The sequence below is a fragment of the Convolutriloba macropyga genome, chromosome 3, assembly GCF_964194025.1.
Source record: "Convolutriloba macropyga chromosome 3, txConMacr16.3, whole genome shotgun sequence".
NCBI lineage: Eukaryota > Metazoa > Xenacoelomorpha > Acoela > Convolutidae > Convolutriloba > Convolutriloba macropyga.
The window spans coordinates 7405749-7420961 of NC_134470.1; the positions used below are offsets into that span (position 1 = coordinate 7405749).

General features: G+C 33.8%; 1 protein-coding gene across 1 annotated transcript; it reads right to left on the reverse strand.

Annotated features, from left to right (window-relative positions):
* Positions 1-358: 358 nt before the first annotated feature.
* Positions 359-14843, reverse strand: LOC142336821 (uncharacterized). The gene is made up of 8 exons (XM_075385759.1): positions 14061-14843; positions 10944-11040; positions 9142-9757; positions 8737-8840; positions 6761-6892; positions 5186-5333; positions 3332-3670; positions 359-822 (listed from the first exon to the last, which is right to left on the reverse strand). The coding sequence occupies exons 1-8, from the start codon at positions 14324-14326 to the stop codon at positions 560-562; spliced, it is 1965 nt and encodes a 654-aa protein (XP_075241874.1). The 5' UTR covers positions 14327-14843; the 3' UTR covers positions 359-559.
* Positions 14844-15213: the final 370 nt, after the last annotated feature.

The window sequence follows — 15213 nt, forward strand, 5'->3', positions numbered from 1 at the left end:
ATTAGGAATTTTCTAATTTAGAACACAGACAATCAAGTTTTCCCCCAAAGTTTGACTTTTTACAAATTTGGACACCTTGCACTTGACATAAAATCAGATAGACTATAATGCCACTGTAAGCACGAAAAAATTCCATTTAAGACTTCAACTGTGATAAGAAAATCTTCCTTCTTGTTACAAAGGTAAAGATAGATACCGCTAAATTTTCCTCGGAAGATAGTTGAACTTATTCTCTCAATTTTTTCGACGGAATTTGTCCCAACTTAAAATTCGAAGTGGAACTTGTATCATTTTTCTTAGGTCATTTATAGATCAAAAATTTCTCGCGAAATTCTCAATCTTGATCAATTTTTAAAAACAGAAAGTAAACATTTAATTCACTTATAAACAACTACTCGATTTTTTATTGCATACAATTAATGAAAATCTACCGCTTTGACAAAAATAACAAATTAATGGACATAAAATGCAACCAAATTTGATTATAAAATATTATTCCGGGAAAAATTGAAGATCGCTTTTTTGCATAATATTGCAGCCTTTTCAATGTACTAGTTTGTTATTGGTTGGTAAAAGAAACTCCCGAGTTGACCAGTGTGAACACAATTAGGCTGACACCCGCCAGACATACACCAAACACCATCATAAGAGCATCTTTGACCCGACTGGCCGCCAGTGACCTCCAGGCATAAGACAAACGACCTCTAGACGAATCATCGTCATCGTCACTTTGACCTTGGGACTGACTGTCTTCAAACTGTGTGACCTTGAAGTGTATGGCGGCAGGGAAAATTAAAGAAAGCAAGCAGTTGTCCATTGCACCTGTGAAATAAAAAGATATTTGTTCATTCATCTTCAGCTTATGGTGTGAAATCTTGAAAATGGATCTTGCTTCCAAACTTCATTCTATGTCGATTGGATCTTAGACAATCACGTTTTTTTCTCAATTAGGCGAACACATTTTTTGTAGCCATTATAGGCGAACTTTTTGAACTGAGGTTTTGTGGACATTAGGCGAATGCAATAATTAAAACAGTTACATTAAAGTTAGTCAATAAAGCACATTTAAAATAAATCATTTAGCACATTACTTCTGCCACTCGGCAAAAATATTTGTGAAAGCAATACGGAGGAAAGTCGAAAACATCATATAAATATTCAGTCCTAAAATATGAATTGTGAGTTCTCAGATGTAAATAAAAAAATTCGGAAAAATTTTTACCATAAATGCTGGACGCGCCTAAAATGAACTGCTCCAAATGATCAACTTTAAAACAAATGTGACCGTTTACGTTAGTTTTTATTTTATATAGACATTTGTTAGGGACAATTGAGTACCTTACAGCATCAAGTGCATTTTTAAATACCGCTTATAGTTGTTTTAATTGATATTCGCCTAATATTCGCCAAAAAAATGTAGTGGTCAAAATTTTTGCCTAATGGCTACAAAAAATGTGTTCGCCTAATCGAGTTTTCGCCGAATTTTTTCACGCCCCTTTTTGTTCAAACAATGGGAAGGAAGAACTTAAACTGAAAAGAGTACCAATCAGTTGATGCATGATTCTTCAACTTTATTCAAAATTTGAAAAAGTTTTAAAATTGAAAATGAGTTGGAAAAAGATGGAAACATAACTTATATTCGTTTTTATGAAATTGCTACTCAATCACATTCAAGCCTTTTGATAATTATGGGATATCATAAATGAGCCCTTTTGAAAAAAATTTTGTCCAAAAGTCTTTTGGACAGAGTTAAGTTTAACTGTGTAGTCCCAGGCCATTCGGGTCATTTGGGCAAAAATGAATGGATCGCAATTTAAGAGGTGGCCAGAAAATCCAGAAAAATCTGGCAGTGTTATTCTAAAGGAAGCTCATTTATTAGTTGTCCCGCGTATCAAACACAGACAAAGACCCAGAAATATCCCTCCCTGAGCCAGATAAATGAAACATACTATTGGCCACGGTCCCATTTAACTTACTGATGGGCCGATACAATTTCGTGGAAAATTTTTTAAAATGATCACGCCAATTTTTAAGTAAATGAGGTAACTGAAAATCGAGTGCAAGTACAGAAAAGTGTTTTTGGCTAAATTTCTGAGAAACTAAAGTGATCTTGAAATTTCTTTCAGAATCAACCTATTTATAGAACTCTGGCTCTAAAAAAGAAAAATAATCGAATTTATTCGAAGAATTTTTTGGTTACATATATTGAAAAATTAACGAAGTTTTTTTTTGCACCATACTCTTTTGGAGAGTCTGTAGCGAAAGAAGAATAACTTCTTAAACCATTCATTAAAAGTAATCAAATAATTCTTCGGATAATTACTAATATTATTGTAAATGATTATGTAATCAGAGTTCTACTCAACAAAAAATTATAAATGTTTTTTTATGAGAAATTGGTCTTGAAAAAATTCTTTTCAACAAGACGGCGATTTTAAGACTTCGGCGGAACAACATTTTTCGCTTTAATTAAGGTTCAAAAATTTTCTCGTTTCCCCCAGTGGATCGATAACGATTTACACCATTCTTTTTCAATCCACTCATTTATATTGAAAGTTACTTATTTTAATGAGTAGTTACCTAACACCGAGATGGGATGGTTACCGTGAAAAACGATAGCAACCTTGCCAGATTCTAGCAAGTTCGTTCCGTTTGAGTTCTGTTGTCAATGATTCTTTTGGACAGATTACTTTCCGTTTTGCTAAAAATTGTCGAGTTATAGTAGCGCTTACTTTATGAGATAATAGGGACCAAAATTATATTTATCTCAAAAAAGATCTATGTTGAGTTAGCCAATTATAAACCGCATTACTATTTGATTGAGAAAACAAATTGAGATCTTCTCTGTAATTTCGAACTGTTTCTTTACTTTTTCATGGCTACACATTTACAGATGTTAAATATGTTGAATTAAAAAAATGACGTTTTAATATTTTTAAATCAATCATTTTTGTAAACATTTATAATAATATTTAGAAAGAACGCAGAAAGTTTTTTCTAATAAATTACGTTGCATTTTATGTTGTGCAGCAAAAAAACATATTTTCAAGAACGAATTGCAAATACACAAAACAAAAGGTTATCGCGCCAGTTCTTGCAGATATTCCGGTGGTATTATAAGTTTCCTGCAAAAAATTTCAAAAGGGACTCGAACATTGATGCTCAGGATTAGGAGCCATAATCATTCCAAATTCGGGTATAGGTTGGAACAAATAGGTTCATGAATAAAAATCGGGGAAAGGAAAACAACCTAAACAATGTAAGTTGGAAAAAACAGGCTGATGAAAAAAAATGTTGGGACAGAAAAAAATTAGGATTATTTAGCTCTAACCTGTGAAAGCAGATATGTAAATGAAAGATGTTTGGAATATGGTGCTGAGAGCTATCGTCGAAAGCACAAACGTCACCCCAGATATGAATTTGGCTAATTTGGCAGCCCATTTGTGTTTTTCTCTCGCCTCCGTGGTGCTGGAATTATCACTAGTAGTAGTAGTAGCGTTATTACTGTCAATTGAGTTATAACTAGTAGTAGTAATGCCGGATATGGTTGGAGTTGAAGGGTAACTGGCTTGCTGGCTATCGCTGATAGTCGCTTCCTTCGTTCCGTCAGTTTGGGGGTGTTTTGTGGAAGTTTGCTTGGAGATCAGGTTTCTACACCACTGTCGAGTTACTGAAACGAATCGATAAAAATTTCAAAAGTTGCCCAGTTAAACTATATATGATATACCGTGGCAAGGAATGCAAGATCTTGATTTTCATCACAGCTAATAGGGATATCTGAAGCAGATCTCGCAGCTAATTTATAATGATAAATCATTAAATTTTTGATGAAATCCTGGAAGCAAACTAGTCTCCCAAAATGATCTTTACAAGTTTATTTATACCTTTTTCTCTTCAAAAAATTTTATCAAGATATTATGAAGATACTTCAATTTCCCGGTTCGAGACCTTGCAGGAAAAAATGCAAGATTTGCGGTGAATAGCTTTAAAAATGAAAATGTTCACTGCAAACTGCTCCCTCACTGAAAGCCAAGTCAATTTCACTACCGCGAGACTAAATGCAGCACTGATTCAAAAGTGTGATCATGTAGCTTTTCAAATTTTTAAGTCCTGTGCAGATCCTGTTTAAGACTTGCCAGTCTAAATGTCCACGATTTTCGAGTCTGGTCAGTTCATGGCCACGAATTTCGAGTCTGGAAAAGATTTAAAATTGGTCAGAAAACGATTCGGAAACGAAAATTGGGATATCATGGAGGGATGACATGAAGGGGACTCTCGCGGTTTTCCCCCTTTTGAAATTTTGTTTCTTTTTTGGATAAGAACATTTTCTTATCTTTTTCTTATCTAAGAAATCAAAAATTTTGTACTGTCAATTTTTGGGCTGCAATTTGGCCACAAACGGCTAAAAAACACAGTAAAACCCCTCAAAGTGGAACAATCGGGACTTTTTGACATCTCGGGACTCTATTTCCTTGTTTGGGACAACTCTGGTTTGATGCGAAATCTCTTCGGGAAGCTCTCAAAGTTAACGCCAATAGGTGGCAATTACAAAAATTATATATATTTGTATTTCAAACGTTTTACTCCAAACATTTGAAAAGTTGGATTCGACTTTGGAATCAATTTACAACTCTTGGCCAAAAATTCGCCAAAAATTACCAATTTTCTAAGACTTGTATTAATAAGACTTGTCCAGTACTGATCTAGACTTGCAATTAAGTTTTAGCGGTATTTTTTTCACGCGATACACTTCAGCTATCACGTCTTGTCTAGCGGCTTCAACCTTCACTCTCTAATATTACAGTGAATTGAGTAACACTATATGAATCGGTTGAACTTTGTAAGATTAGTGTCTTAAAGCGATGAAGTTTTTAGTTTCACCGTTGTCTGTTTTAAGCATCGAAATTATATGCAAAAAAAATAAAAATAAAAATTCCACCGCTGAAAATCAAAAAATTGTTAAAAAAAAATTAACTGGTAAAAGTTTTACGATTTCTGGTTTTTGGCGGTGAAAGTTACTTAATTTTACACCTTTTCAAGCAATCTTTAGTGATGACATCTCTACCGGCTACCAATTTTTTTGTTTGCTTGAATCCTTTTAGTAGGAAGAATCAATTCTTTGAGAAATAATTACAAAAACACTGCAAAAAAGCTCAAAGTCAGTAATTTGGTTATGAATACTAACTTATCTGGTAGCACCACTGGTCCAGAACTTTCTGTCCAGGGTAGGCCATGGTCGGATACCCAAACAGAATCAAACACACCACCAGAAAGTTCACCATCAGAGACAAGTTTTCATCAGGGCCCAAATTGCGCGTGATCACTTGCTCCACCTGTTGTTATATTTAAATGAATTTGATAATAAAAGGGAGCTTAAAGTGCCCTTTTTTGCGCTTTAAAAATTAGCCAAAAATTTGTTATTAGATAAATATTTAACCTGAAACAAATTTATTCGAAGTTATACTAATTAATGATATATAAAAAGGATTTGCATGTTTAAGTATCAGCAGTTACCAAGATCGTTTTTTTTGTTCACCAAATAATTGCAAAATATATAAAAAACGATTTGCAATTGTAAAAAAAAATCAAACCAAGAAAATAGTTTGCAAAAAGTATACAAATTATGATAATAAGTTTGTGAAAAAATATTTGCAAAATTAATGCACTAAATACACAATTATTTGTAAAAAAAATTTTGTAAATTTTTGCAAACGATGTGATAGTATATAACTATAGTTATATACTATCATACCGTTTGCAAAAATTTACAAAATGTCCCATGTGTACCTAGACTGTTAAACAAAAGGAATTTTTGCTATAGCTTGTCTCTGGTAAAAGTTAGCTTTTCATACGGAAATTTGCGATTATTTCGAATAATTAATTTTGAAAAATAGTATTTTTCATTGGTTAATTTAGTACTCAATTCTCCTATATTTGTGTTTGTAACTCCGCCGTAGCCGTTCCCCAGCCCGGTTGAGAGAAGGAGGAGGGGAACACACCCAAAACATACTGGAAAATCTCAAAAAGTTGTTCGTTATTTCAACTGTAGATTTTTTCCGACAGTATTTAACCTATTTCAGCTCTCGAAACGTCCTATGATCAGACAAATTTACTAAACATAAAACGGGCCATATATGGTCCATAAAAGTCCATAAAAATTTACCTTTTATGAGCTTGCTATGGTTAGTAGCATATATGGTCCGTTTTATGGAAAATAAGTTTTTCTACGAGAGCAATATTTTTTCCTACTATGGTAATATATGAATCAAAGAGAGGGCCCTGCCATATATGATTCGTATATAAAACGGGCCATATATGTAAACTTTCTAATCACAAAACGGACCATATAGTAAACTTACTAACCATTAAACGGACCATATATGGAAACTTACTAACCATAAAACGGACCATATATGGAAACTTACTAACCATAAAACGGACCATATATGTAAACTTACTAACCATAAAACGGACCATATATGGCAGGGTCCTCTCTTTCATTCATATATTACCATAGTAGGAAAAAATAAAGCTCTCGTAGAAAAACTTATTATCCATAAAACGGACCATATATGGAAACTTACTAACCATAGCAAGATCATAAAACGGAAATTTGTATGGACTTTTATGGACCATATATGGTCCGTTTTATGGTAAGTAAGTTTGGTCAACCCGGGTAGGGAAGTGACTAATAATAAAAATAAAAACTAGCAGCTGCAACTTTGACCTGCAGAGAAGAAGTAAAGTGTGAATAAGATACCTGTGATCCGAGGACTACATATCCAACTATCCCTAAAGCCATGTAGGCAGGCAGTGCTATGGCCATCGTCTTGGCCACATAAGATTGCACGTACGAGGGCGACTCGTGCAACTCATCGGACAACTCCGTCACCTAAATTAACGCAACATATTTTTGAAATATTCGAATTGAAAAAAATTTTGATGATCACTGAATATTTATTCTCAGATAACGCCCACAGGGGCTCGAAACCAGTGATTGCCTTGAAATTGATGTATCTGTTCCTTGGAGTTTTAGAAGATCTTATATATTAAAAATAAAACGCACTGTCTTGATTGTAACGTTTAACAACGTTTTTTTTTGATAGGTTGGCTATCTTTTATACAGGTTACGGCTTGATTTTATGTCGGCTTACTTTGCGTTCACATTGTAAAGGGATGTGGAGGATGGTGTAACAGTTAGATGCATTTTCTTATAAAACAGCAAAGACTTTTCTTCAGAAGATTTGCGTATTAACAAATTAGAACAATAGCAAAAGAAAAGGTGAAAACATTTGACTAATGGCCCAATGTATGAAATCTTGCGTCCAGACAAAACAGTCCACGACAAAATAGTCTCAAATTGCAGAAAATTCCCAGACAAAAGAGTCCCAGACAAAATAGTCCAAGAAAAGAAGACAAACTAGTCCCAGATAAAATAGTCCGGAAAAAATATGAAAAGAAATGTAAACACAACCTGCAAACAATTAACAAGCATAATCCATGAGTTACAATTCTGAACGCAATGTTTTTAATTGATATGAATCAAGATTAAACCAAAAACTTGTTTCAAAATACGGATTTTGGCAAAAAAAATAGGTTTCAATCAGTTTAATATTTGTTAAATGGGAAACAATCATGTGAATAACTAACGGGGTTTCTTTGTTAATTGGGATGAATATGCTTAACTCTACGTTTAGTGGGGACTATTTGGTCTGGTACTGTTTTGTCTGGGAATTTTTTGCTATTCGGGACTGTTTTGTGGGGAACTGTTTTGACTGGGTCTGTTTTGTCTGATCACCATGAAGTCGAGATTTATGTCCACGAGAAAACAGTGCTCAAATCTGGTCGTATTTATTGCTCAGTTTTTGATAGTGTTGCAATGAAAAAAATGTGAACAATGAAGTATACAGCTAATTTTGGCTCATTTATTAAAAATCTTTGTTTTCTTGAGCTTGACAAGTAAAAGTTACTACTGTTTTCATTAAAAATTAAACGTTTGTCACTGCAAATCACGCCATATATTTTTGGCATTCCACGAAAATATTGCCTCTTAGATGCAGTCACAGGCTTTAGCTTCTTAATTACTATATAATTTGAAAAACGCGGTTTTCTTTAAATCTTTGCAGTTTTTATTAACTTGGTTCCCATAACAAACAAAATAGATTAAACTTCAGACAAAAGTAGATAAAAAAGATTACAGGCCGCTTTCATCAAATTATTTGAAAATTATGAAACTTAAGCCTGTGATTGCATCTAAAATACTCTATTTTGTAGTCTCAGCTCAAAGGCTTTTTTTTCTTTAAATAAGGTATTAACTAAATTTTTTATGACAAGAGAGTTTCATTAATTTTCTGGGAATGACGTCAATTGAAAAACGAAATCAATTTCTTTGTGATGTAACTTGAGTTTCAACACTTAAACCAGACTTCATGACTTCACAATTTGTTTTGACTTCATGACTTTTTAAGATAACATCTAAAAAACAGCTTGCAGAACAAATTTCATTAAAATTGGTAAATTTCCTCGCACGCTCATTCGCAGAAAAATCTTGCAATTCGCCATCACACGACAAAAAACCAAGTGATTTCAAATGAGAGTTTTATATTATGGCAAAAAGTTTGCGATCTGGTTATCTGTGACGAATCTGTGCCTGCTTTTTGTCCTGTTTTTCTCTTTATGTTAACCTACAAACTAACCGTGTTTTATCTGAGTTCTTTCCTAAAACTTCATACTTACAGTGCCCATTCCTTCCAGGGTACTAGAAGCTTGTCCGAACGTGAACAGAATACCCTTGGCAATGAACAACTCGTGTGATGGTGTGAAAGTCCTCTCTCTCGCCTCTGAAAACAAACATTTTTGTGGACTTTTTGCGGGTTAAGTCACCTTGCATTAATGCTCAATCCAATAAATAATATTAAATCAAATATCCGAGCTCGATTATGAAATTTATCATTTCAATTAATTCCTCAAATCAATTAAAATTATCTGTAAGCACTTTCTTATACAACAAAAAAGGACCGATATAAGACCTACTTCTTTTTTCAATCGCCTTAACTTTTCGGTTTTTTTTTGATATTCTATTCACCAGAAAACAAATCATTATTATTAATATAGTTATTACTAGTTACTATACATACTGACCTTGTAAAAGCCAAATTAATAAAAACGAGTAGACAAAAATAATGGTAATAAAAGCCAGCAAATTGAGAAAATCTCGCAGTAATTGTAAATTGGGCAGACATAAAATGACAAAAAGTGGCGACATCAACCATACAAGCTGATCGAAAGTTGGAGCATCGCTTGGGCGAAAATCACAGTCCAATTCCACATCGTGAGTCAAATTCCCGATTCTGTAAAACGCGAAGTCGGATAAATTTGCCAAGCCATCTTTCGGCCATTCTGTAACATTCATTAACTCCCGTTTTGCGCGTTTCTCGAAAGCTTGTTTTGAACAAACTCGCGATTTGTGGAAATCTTCGGATAAGGCTTCCATTGAGTTCCCGAGGTAGATTATGTAACCGATGCAGAAACAGAAATGGATGAAGAATATGCTGATTGTGACCACACTTTCGCCTATGGGACCAAAAGCGTCTTTTGCCAGTAATGCATAACCAAGTTTTAATGATTTTTCAATCTCTTGAATGCTTTCGTTTGAGTCTCTGATTTTTCTCTCGTCTATTTTCTCCTTACATGTTAGTAGCAAACTGCATCCGTGATACGTAACAAGTGTGATTCCACAGAGTATGATTACCGCTGGCTGAAAACAAAAACGATGTGTTGAACGAAATCTGAAAAGAAATTTATATTTTTTACAAGATTTATTAATTAGGATCGTTTCCGTTTGTCCCCCCCCCCCCTCGTTACAGAAGAGCGGGTGCCATTATATACTAAATCATTTTGTAAAAATATGCCACGTGGGGGTGCAAAAAATAGTATGAACCCGCTGAGCAATGGGGCGCAAAAAAAAACAAAATATATCCATGTGTGAGCTCTAATTTTGACTTAAAATTGACCTTTTTCCGTCGAGCACGTACAATACTATATGGGGTAAAATAAACGATTAAGAAATGAAGCACATCTCAAACGAAATCATACTGTTCCTGATAAACTTAATTGTCCTGGGTTCAAATGTCCCAACTAAACCAAACTGTAAAAGAAAAATGTCAGCTCTCAATTAAATACATATTTTCATATTATAGGTAACATGTGTCTAGGAATTGAACCCCAAATTAAATTTGAGAATTTGTTCAGTTGTGATTGATTCACATCAGGTCCCACGGGCCGCTGAGTCATGCCCAAACGCGCTAAATGCGCAGTCAAGTGGGAGGGGGGTATATTTCCATGTGGGGGGGGGGGGATGGGATGGGATGGGTGGGGCTATTTCCTATCTAAAGCAAAGAGGGCTCTTTTTCCAAAACCGAGCTATCATGAATGAAAAGATCGAATAGAGCAATTAAATAGATCAAATTGCGCGCTAAAAATGACGGATCTTTTCCGTTTTGTGCCCCCCCCCCCCCAAGCTTAGCGGGTGCAAATTATTTGCGCAAACCAGCCGCACGTGCCACATTTTTACATAATGATATACTATGTAAAGACACGTGTTCTTTAACTGGGGGTGCATAACGTGCTGGGGGCACAATTGGAAAAGGTTCGGAAATATTAATACCTATTCACTGATGCCTGTTTGGATTAACTGTTTAGTAGTAATAATCAGTTTATTTAATCAATCATTCATTATATCATATTTTTCTTTATCCAATCTGCGTATGCTGAAACCCGAGTAAAGATTCCAAGGGGGTGGGCGGTGGCACAATCGGGAAATATCCAAATTGACTTCTTAAATAATGAGTAAACTTCACATTTGTTCGAATTGGTCAATTGAATTTGGTTAAAATTAAAATCAATGGATAAAAGTGGATCCGATAGAAATTTTGTTCACTTACGACTATTCCGACAGTGGAGACTGTGTAAGGCAGCCCAAGGAAGTTCACTCCCACAAAAATTGTGAACACATTCACAAAGTCGAGGAACTTCCAGAAACTAAAAGCGAAATGAAACTAAAAACAAACTGAAACAAAAAAATGAAGACAGACTTCCCGGATTGAATTTTAATTAAATTTTGTTTCAACCTTGAAAACAATCCAGTCAATGGCTAGCACTTTTTAACTCAGATCATTTTTCACATTCCTCATCTTTCTATTTTGAGCAACCCGTACCTAACATCAAGTGGGTTTCAGTACTGGACCAGTATAAATGCAATTCCTCATCATTACTGAATCATAGACTGATTCATGTCACTTTTTTGACTCTTCAGACTTGCATTCAGTCTGATTTTACAATTGTCAGACTTGGGCTAAGTATAATAATAACGTTCCGTGTTGGGATCAAACACACGGTCTCCCTCATCCTTAACTTTCTCCTCCTTTCTGCGCCACCACGACTGTTGCATTATTCTCTTTCGCCGTTGATATACGCCGTTTATATACGCTTGAAAGAAGCAAGTTTCAAGCGAGAAAGCAAGCAAAATATATTACATAGGAGACTTGCATTTACAATTGCCCAGCATTTATTTACACTTGGAGTTTTGTACGCTAACTTACTATTATTTCTACATAACCCAATTAAATATATGATTCTTGAAATACTTGCGAATATTTTGCAAATTCATGCGTAACTTGATTCATATCTATCACAAATTCTTCTAAACTTTTATCACATTCCAGGAAACCCTCCCTTATCGAATCCCTAGCCATCAAGCTGATTTGTGTCTCCAGTTTGCGTTGACTTGTTGCGAAATTCTGCGCAAAGTAAACGCAACAAATTCTAGACGAATCTTCTGTTGATTTTTTAGAATTTTTCATACCTTATTTGGTAAATGGTAAATTTGGAGAGGAATTAAAAAAAATGGAATTTTTTAAATTCCTTGAAATTAGCTATGCGAAGATATTCACTTTCACAATAGTTTTGCGAACAACTTAAATCATGTTCAAGTTTACACTTGCACGCATTTTCCCGTCTGAGTACTAATAAAAACAATAAATCAATAATAGGGGTTTTTGCCTCGGCGACATTTCATTCAATTATTTCCAGTAAATTTTGAAGTTATTTGACTAATTATATAGTGTTAATTTGTTCTTGTCTTTGCATCAGTTATTGCACAGCAGATGGATTTCACAACCCTGAGTAATCATAACAAGACACGTATATGGTTCTCAGTATCCAAAAGAATATAAATGATTCTTGATATTCCTTGCAGGATCTCAAAAAACATTTTGTAACTCTTAAGGAACCATATTTGTTCTTTGTATTAATACTATGAATTTTAATCCCAGGTAATTACTACATATTTATTTTAAAATAATTTATCAATTTTAAACTGTTTTTTTAGTAATCGTCATTTAAGTATTTCCTCCCTAAAGAAAACGTTTTTTTTTCTGAAAAAAACAATTCATATATACCATATTCGAGATTGTAAACTCTGAACAAACTGCGCTCAAAAAAGAGTGTTAGAAGGATTAATTGCTTTGGAAATAAACGGCTTAATATATGTACAGCAATCTAAACAAAAAAATGAAGCTCGCAATTGATTCCACTTTTCGTAAAGTCTGATCGAAATCGTCAAGGTCTGCTAGTGGAGATGAAAGTGAAGAGCTGCAAGATCACTTATCACTGAATATACTTCACAGTTTTATATAAGTTTAAAATTGACAATTCTGACGACAAAATTTTCAGTGTTTTTAATAACCTTTCGAGTTCGGATAAAAAAGTCCCAGACAAAACAGTCCCAGACAAAATAGTCCCAAGAAAACAGGTAAAACAGTCCCAGCGAAAATAGTTCCAAATAAAATATTACAACAATTGTAAATATAATCTGCAAATATTTAACTAACATAATTTACGGGTTAAGCTTCCGAAATCACTGTTTTTAATTGATAGGAATTATGACTAAAGCAAAATTTTGTTTCAAAATACTTTATTTGGCAAAAACTGTGTTGTATTTGGCTTAATATTTGTTCAAAGAAAAACAATTATGTGAATAAATTAAAGGGTTCGTTTGTTAATTGATGTGCATATGTTTGACTCTATATTTAGTTCGGACTGTTTTGTCTGTTTCCTTGGAACTATTCTGTCTGGTACTGTTTTGTGTGGGAATTTTTTACTATTTGGGACTGTTTTGTCGGGGACTGTTTTATCTGGGATTGTTTTGTCTGTTCACCTAACCTTCTTATCTCATTTAGGTTATCAAAAACAAAACCACATGAGAAACCAAAACAAAAATCATTAAAAAATAAGCCGGAAAATTTATACAAAATTCTCATTTCATAAACCTGATACACAAATAAAGTTTCCATATCTAAGTAGCCATTTTATGCAAAAAGGGAGAAATTGATTTACTAGTTGCTCATTATATCATTGGCAAATACGTAAGCCAATGGCACCTCTATTTTTTTTTCTATTTATTAATAGTATTTCTGTAAACAATTAGATATATACCGGTATCCCCGAGTAGCCGAAAAACCAAGCCATTGAAACACTATATTATTTATGTATCATATCATAGCAATCTTTGTTAACTCTTTTGATGAAGAAAATGGCTTTTTTGGAGAGATACTTAACGTTCAATTTGTGTTTCAGTAGCAGCGCCAACTAAAAGAATAACTCGAATATCTGAGTTTGGATCTATGTATCTTAGAGTGAACATATGAAGAAAGAATATATTTTTCTAAACATACAGACATCATATGTGGTTCTTTCTAATCATATGAAGATTTTATTTGGATCTTTGGAAACATTGCGACATCATTCTAAGAAGCATACTATGAACCATAAATGATCTTAGTTTGGTTCCCAAAAATTTTCGTCAAGGGTAAATTTGTAATATCACAAAAAAACTAATGCTGTTAATAAATAGCTTGTTGTTATCCTCGCCAATATATGCACATCGGTTTGCGCCTGATAGTCTTCTGAGCAAAAATTATTGCAATTAAATCTTGAGGCTATAATTGGAAAAAATTAAATTTTCATTTGGAATTTTAGTCACTATTGTCAGCAAACCACACCTTGATTTGTCAACAATGTCAGAACCATTATCATCAAGTCCAGACATTACTGAAGGTCTTCTGCTGCCTTTTCCAGAGGTTAAACTACCACGACTTCCACTCAACTTTTTGATACCACCGCCAGAATCCTCCATAGTTTTGTATCCTGGACTGCCCGTGTCACTTAGAATTCCAGACATGCCAGAGTTGCCTGCTCTTTTGCGCCCTCTATCGGTCAAAAGTTGTGCCGATTCCACATGCTCAGAACTGTCATTTCGAAGTTTCATAAAAACCAAAATTGACTCAAAAAGTTAAAAAATAAACTGTGACGTCGGCGCAGTTTTTCTCAATAGAATTAGGAAGTTCAACACAAAATAGGTAATTCAAGTTTTTTGTGGAATAATTTACTGAATTATACGGATTTCAAGTACAGGGTTTAGTTATAAAAATAGTTAAATCGCAATAACTAATTCTTTCAAAAAAAATTCAAAATTTACGGCTCGTAAGTTTGATTTTATTTCTGACGCACAAACGAGAAGGAAGCATAAATTAAAATGTTGGGAGTCTTTTTGATGTTGTTCCACGTGAACGGATCGGTAACTGACATTTTCTTAAAATTTCTTCAGATGTAGGAATTATAGAAATGTAAAGTCCATGTAAAATATTGTAAATAAACTGAATGTAAACTTATTATTTATTGACTCAGAAATTTAAACTGTATTAACCATCAATGCAACATGGAATACGCGCACATATATAGTATAACAATGCACAATTTGTGACATACTAACTCAATTTTTACAAACAAATTCCAGCATGTGGTCAACATATTGGATGTGTACACAAACCGTTTTTGTCAAAATACTTCAAAATTTATTGAAATTAGTTTTATTTTTCATTATTCAGCTTTAACACATTTAGAAGTATTACATGTTTGCAAAGCAGAAAATAAACTCATGTTTGTTTTGTGGACATGTGGTCGAAAAATTGTGACACCATTTTTAGAAAAGATTTCAATAAAATTTCAACTCGAAATGGTTCAAAAATTTTCAAAATATTGTGGTGTCATTTTCATCTGTTGTTTATTTAAAAACTGTGCCAAACAGACGTTTCGTGTTAATAGTTCATTTTATGAGGCCTCTAGCAAACAAATAATCAACCACAATTCTAATGG

Coding starts and splice junctions, on each gene's coding strand:
- LOC142336821 (XM_075385759.1), bottom strand. CDS start 14,326: ATGAAACTTCGAAATGACAGTTCTGAGCATGTGGAATCGGCACAACTT. Junction 8,841..9,141: donor ATTAATTTGGCTTTTACAAG/GTCAGTATGTAT, acceptor GTTTGTTTTCAG/AGGCGAGAGAGAGGACTTTC. Junction 3,671..5,185: donor CCAGTGGTGCTACCAGATAA/GTTAGTATTCAT, acceptor GATTCGTTTCAG/TAACTCGACAGTGGTGTAGA.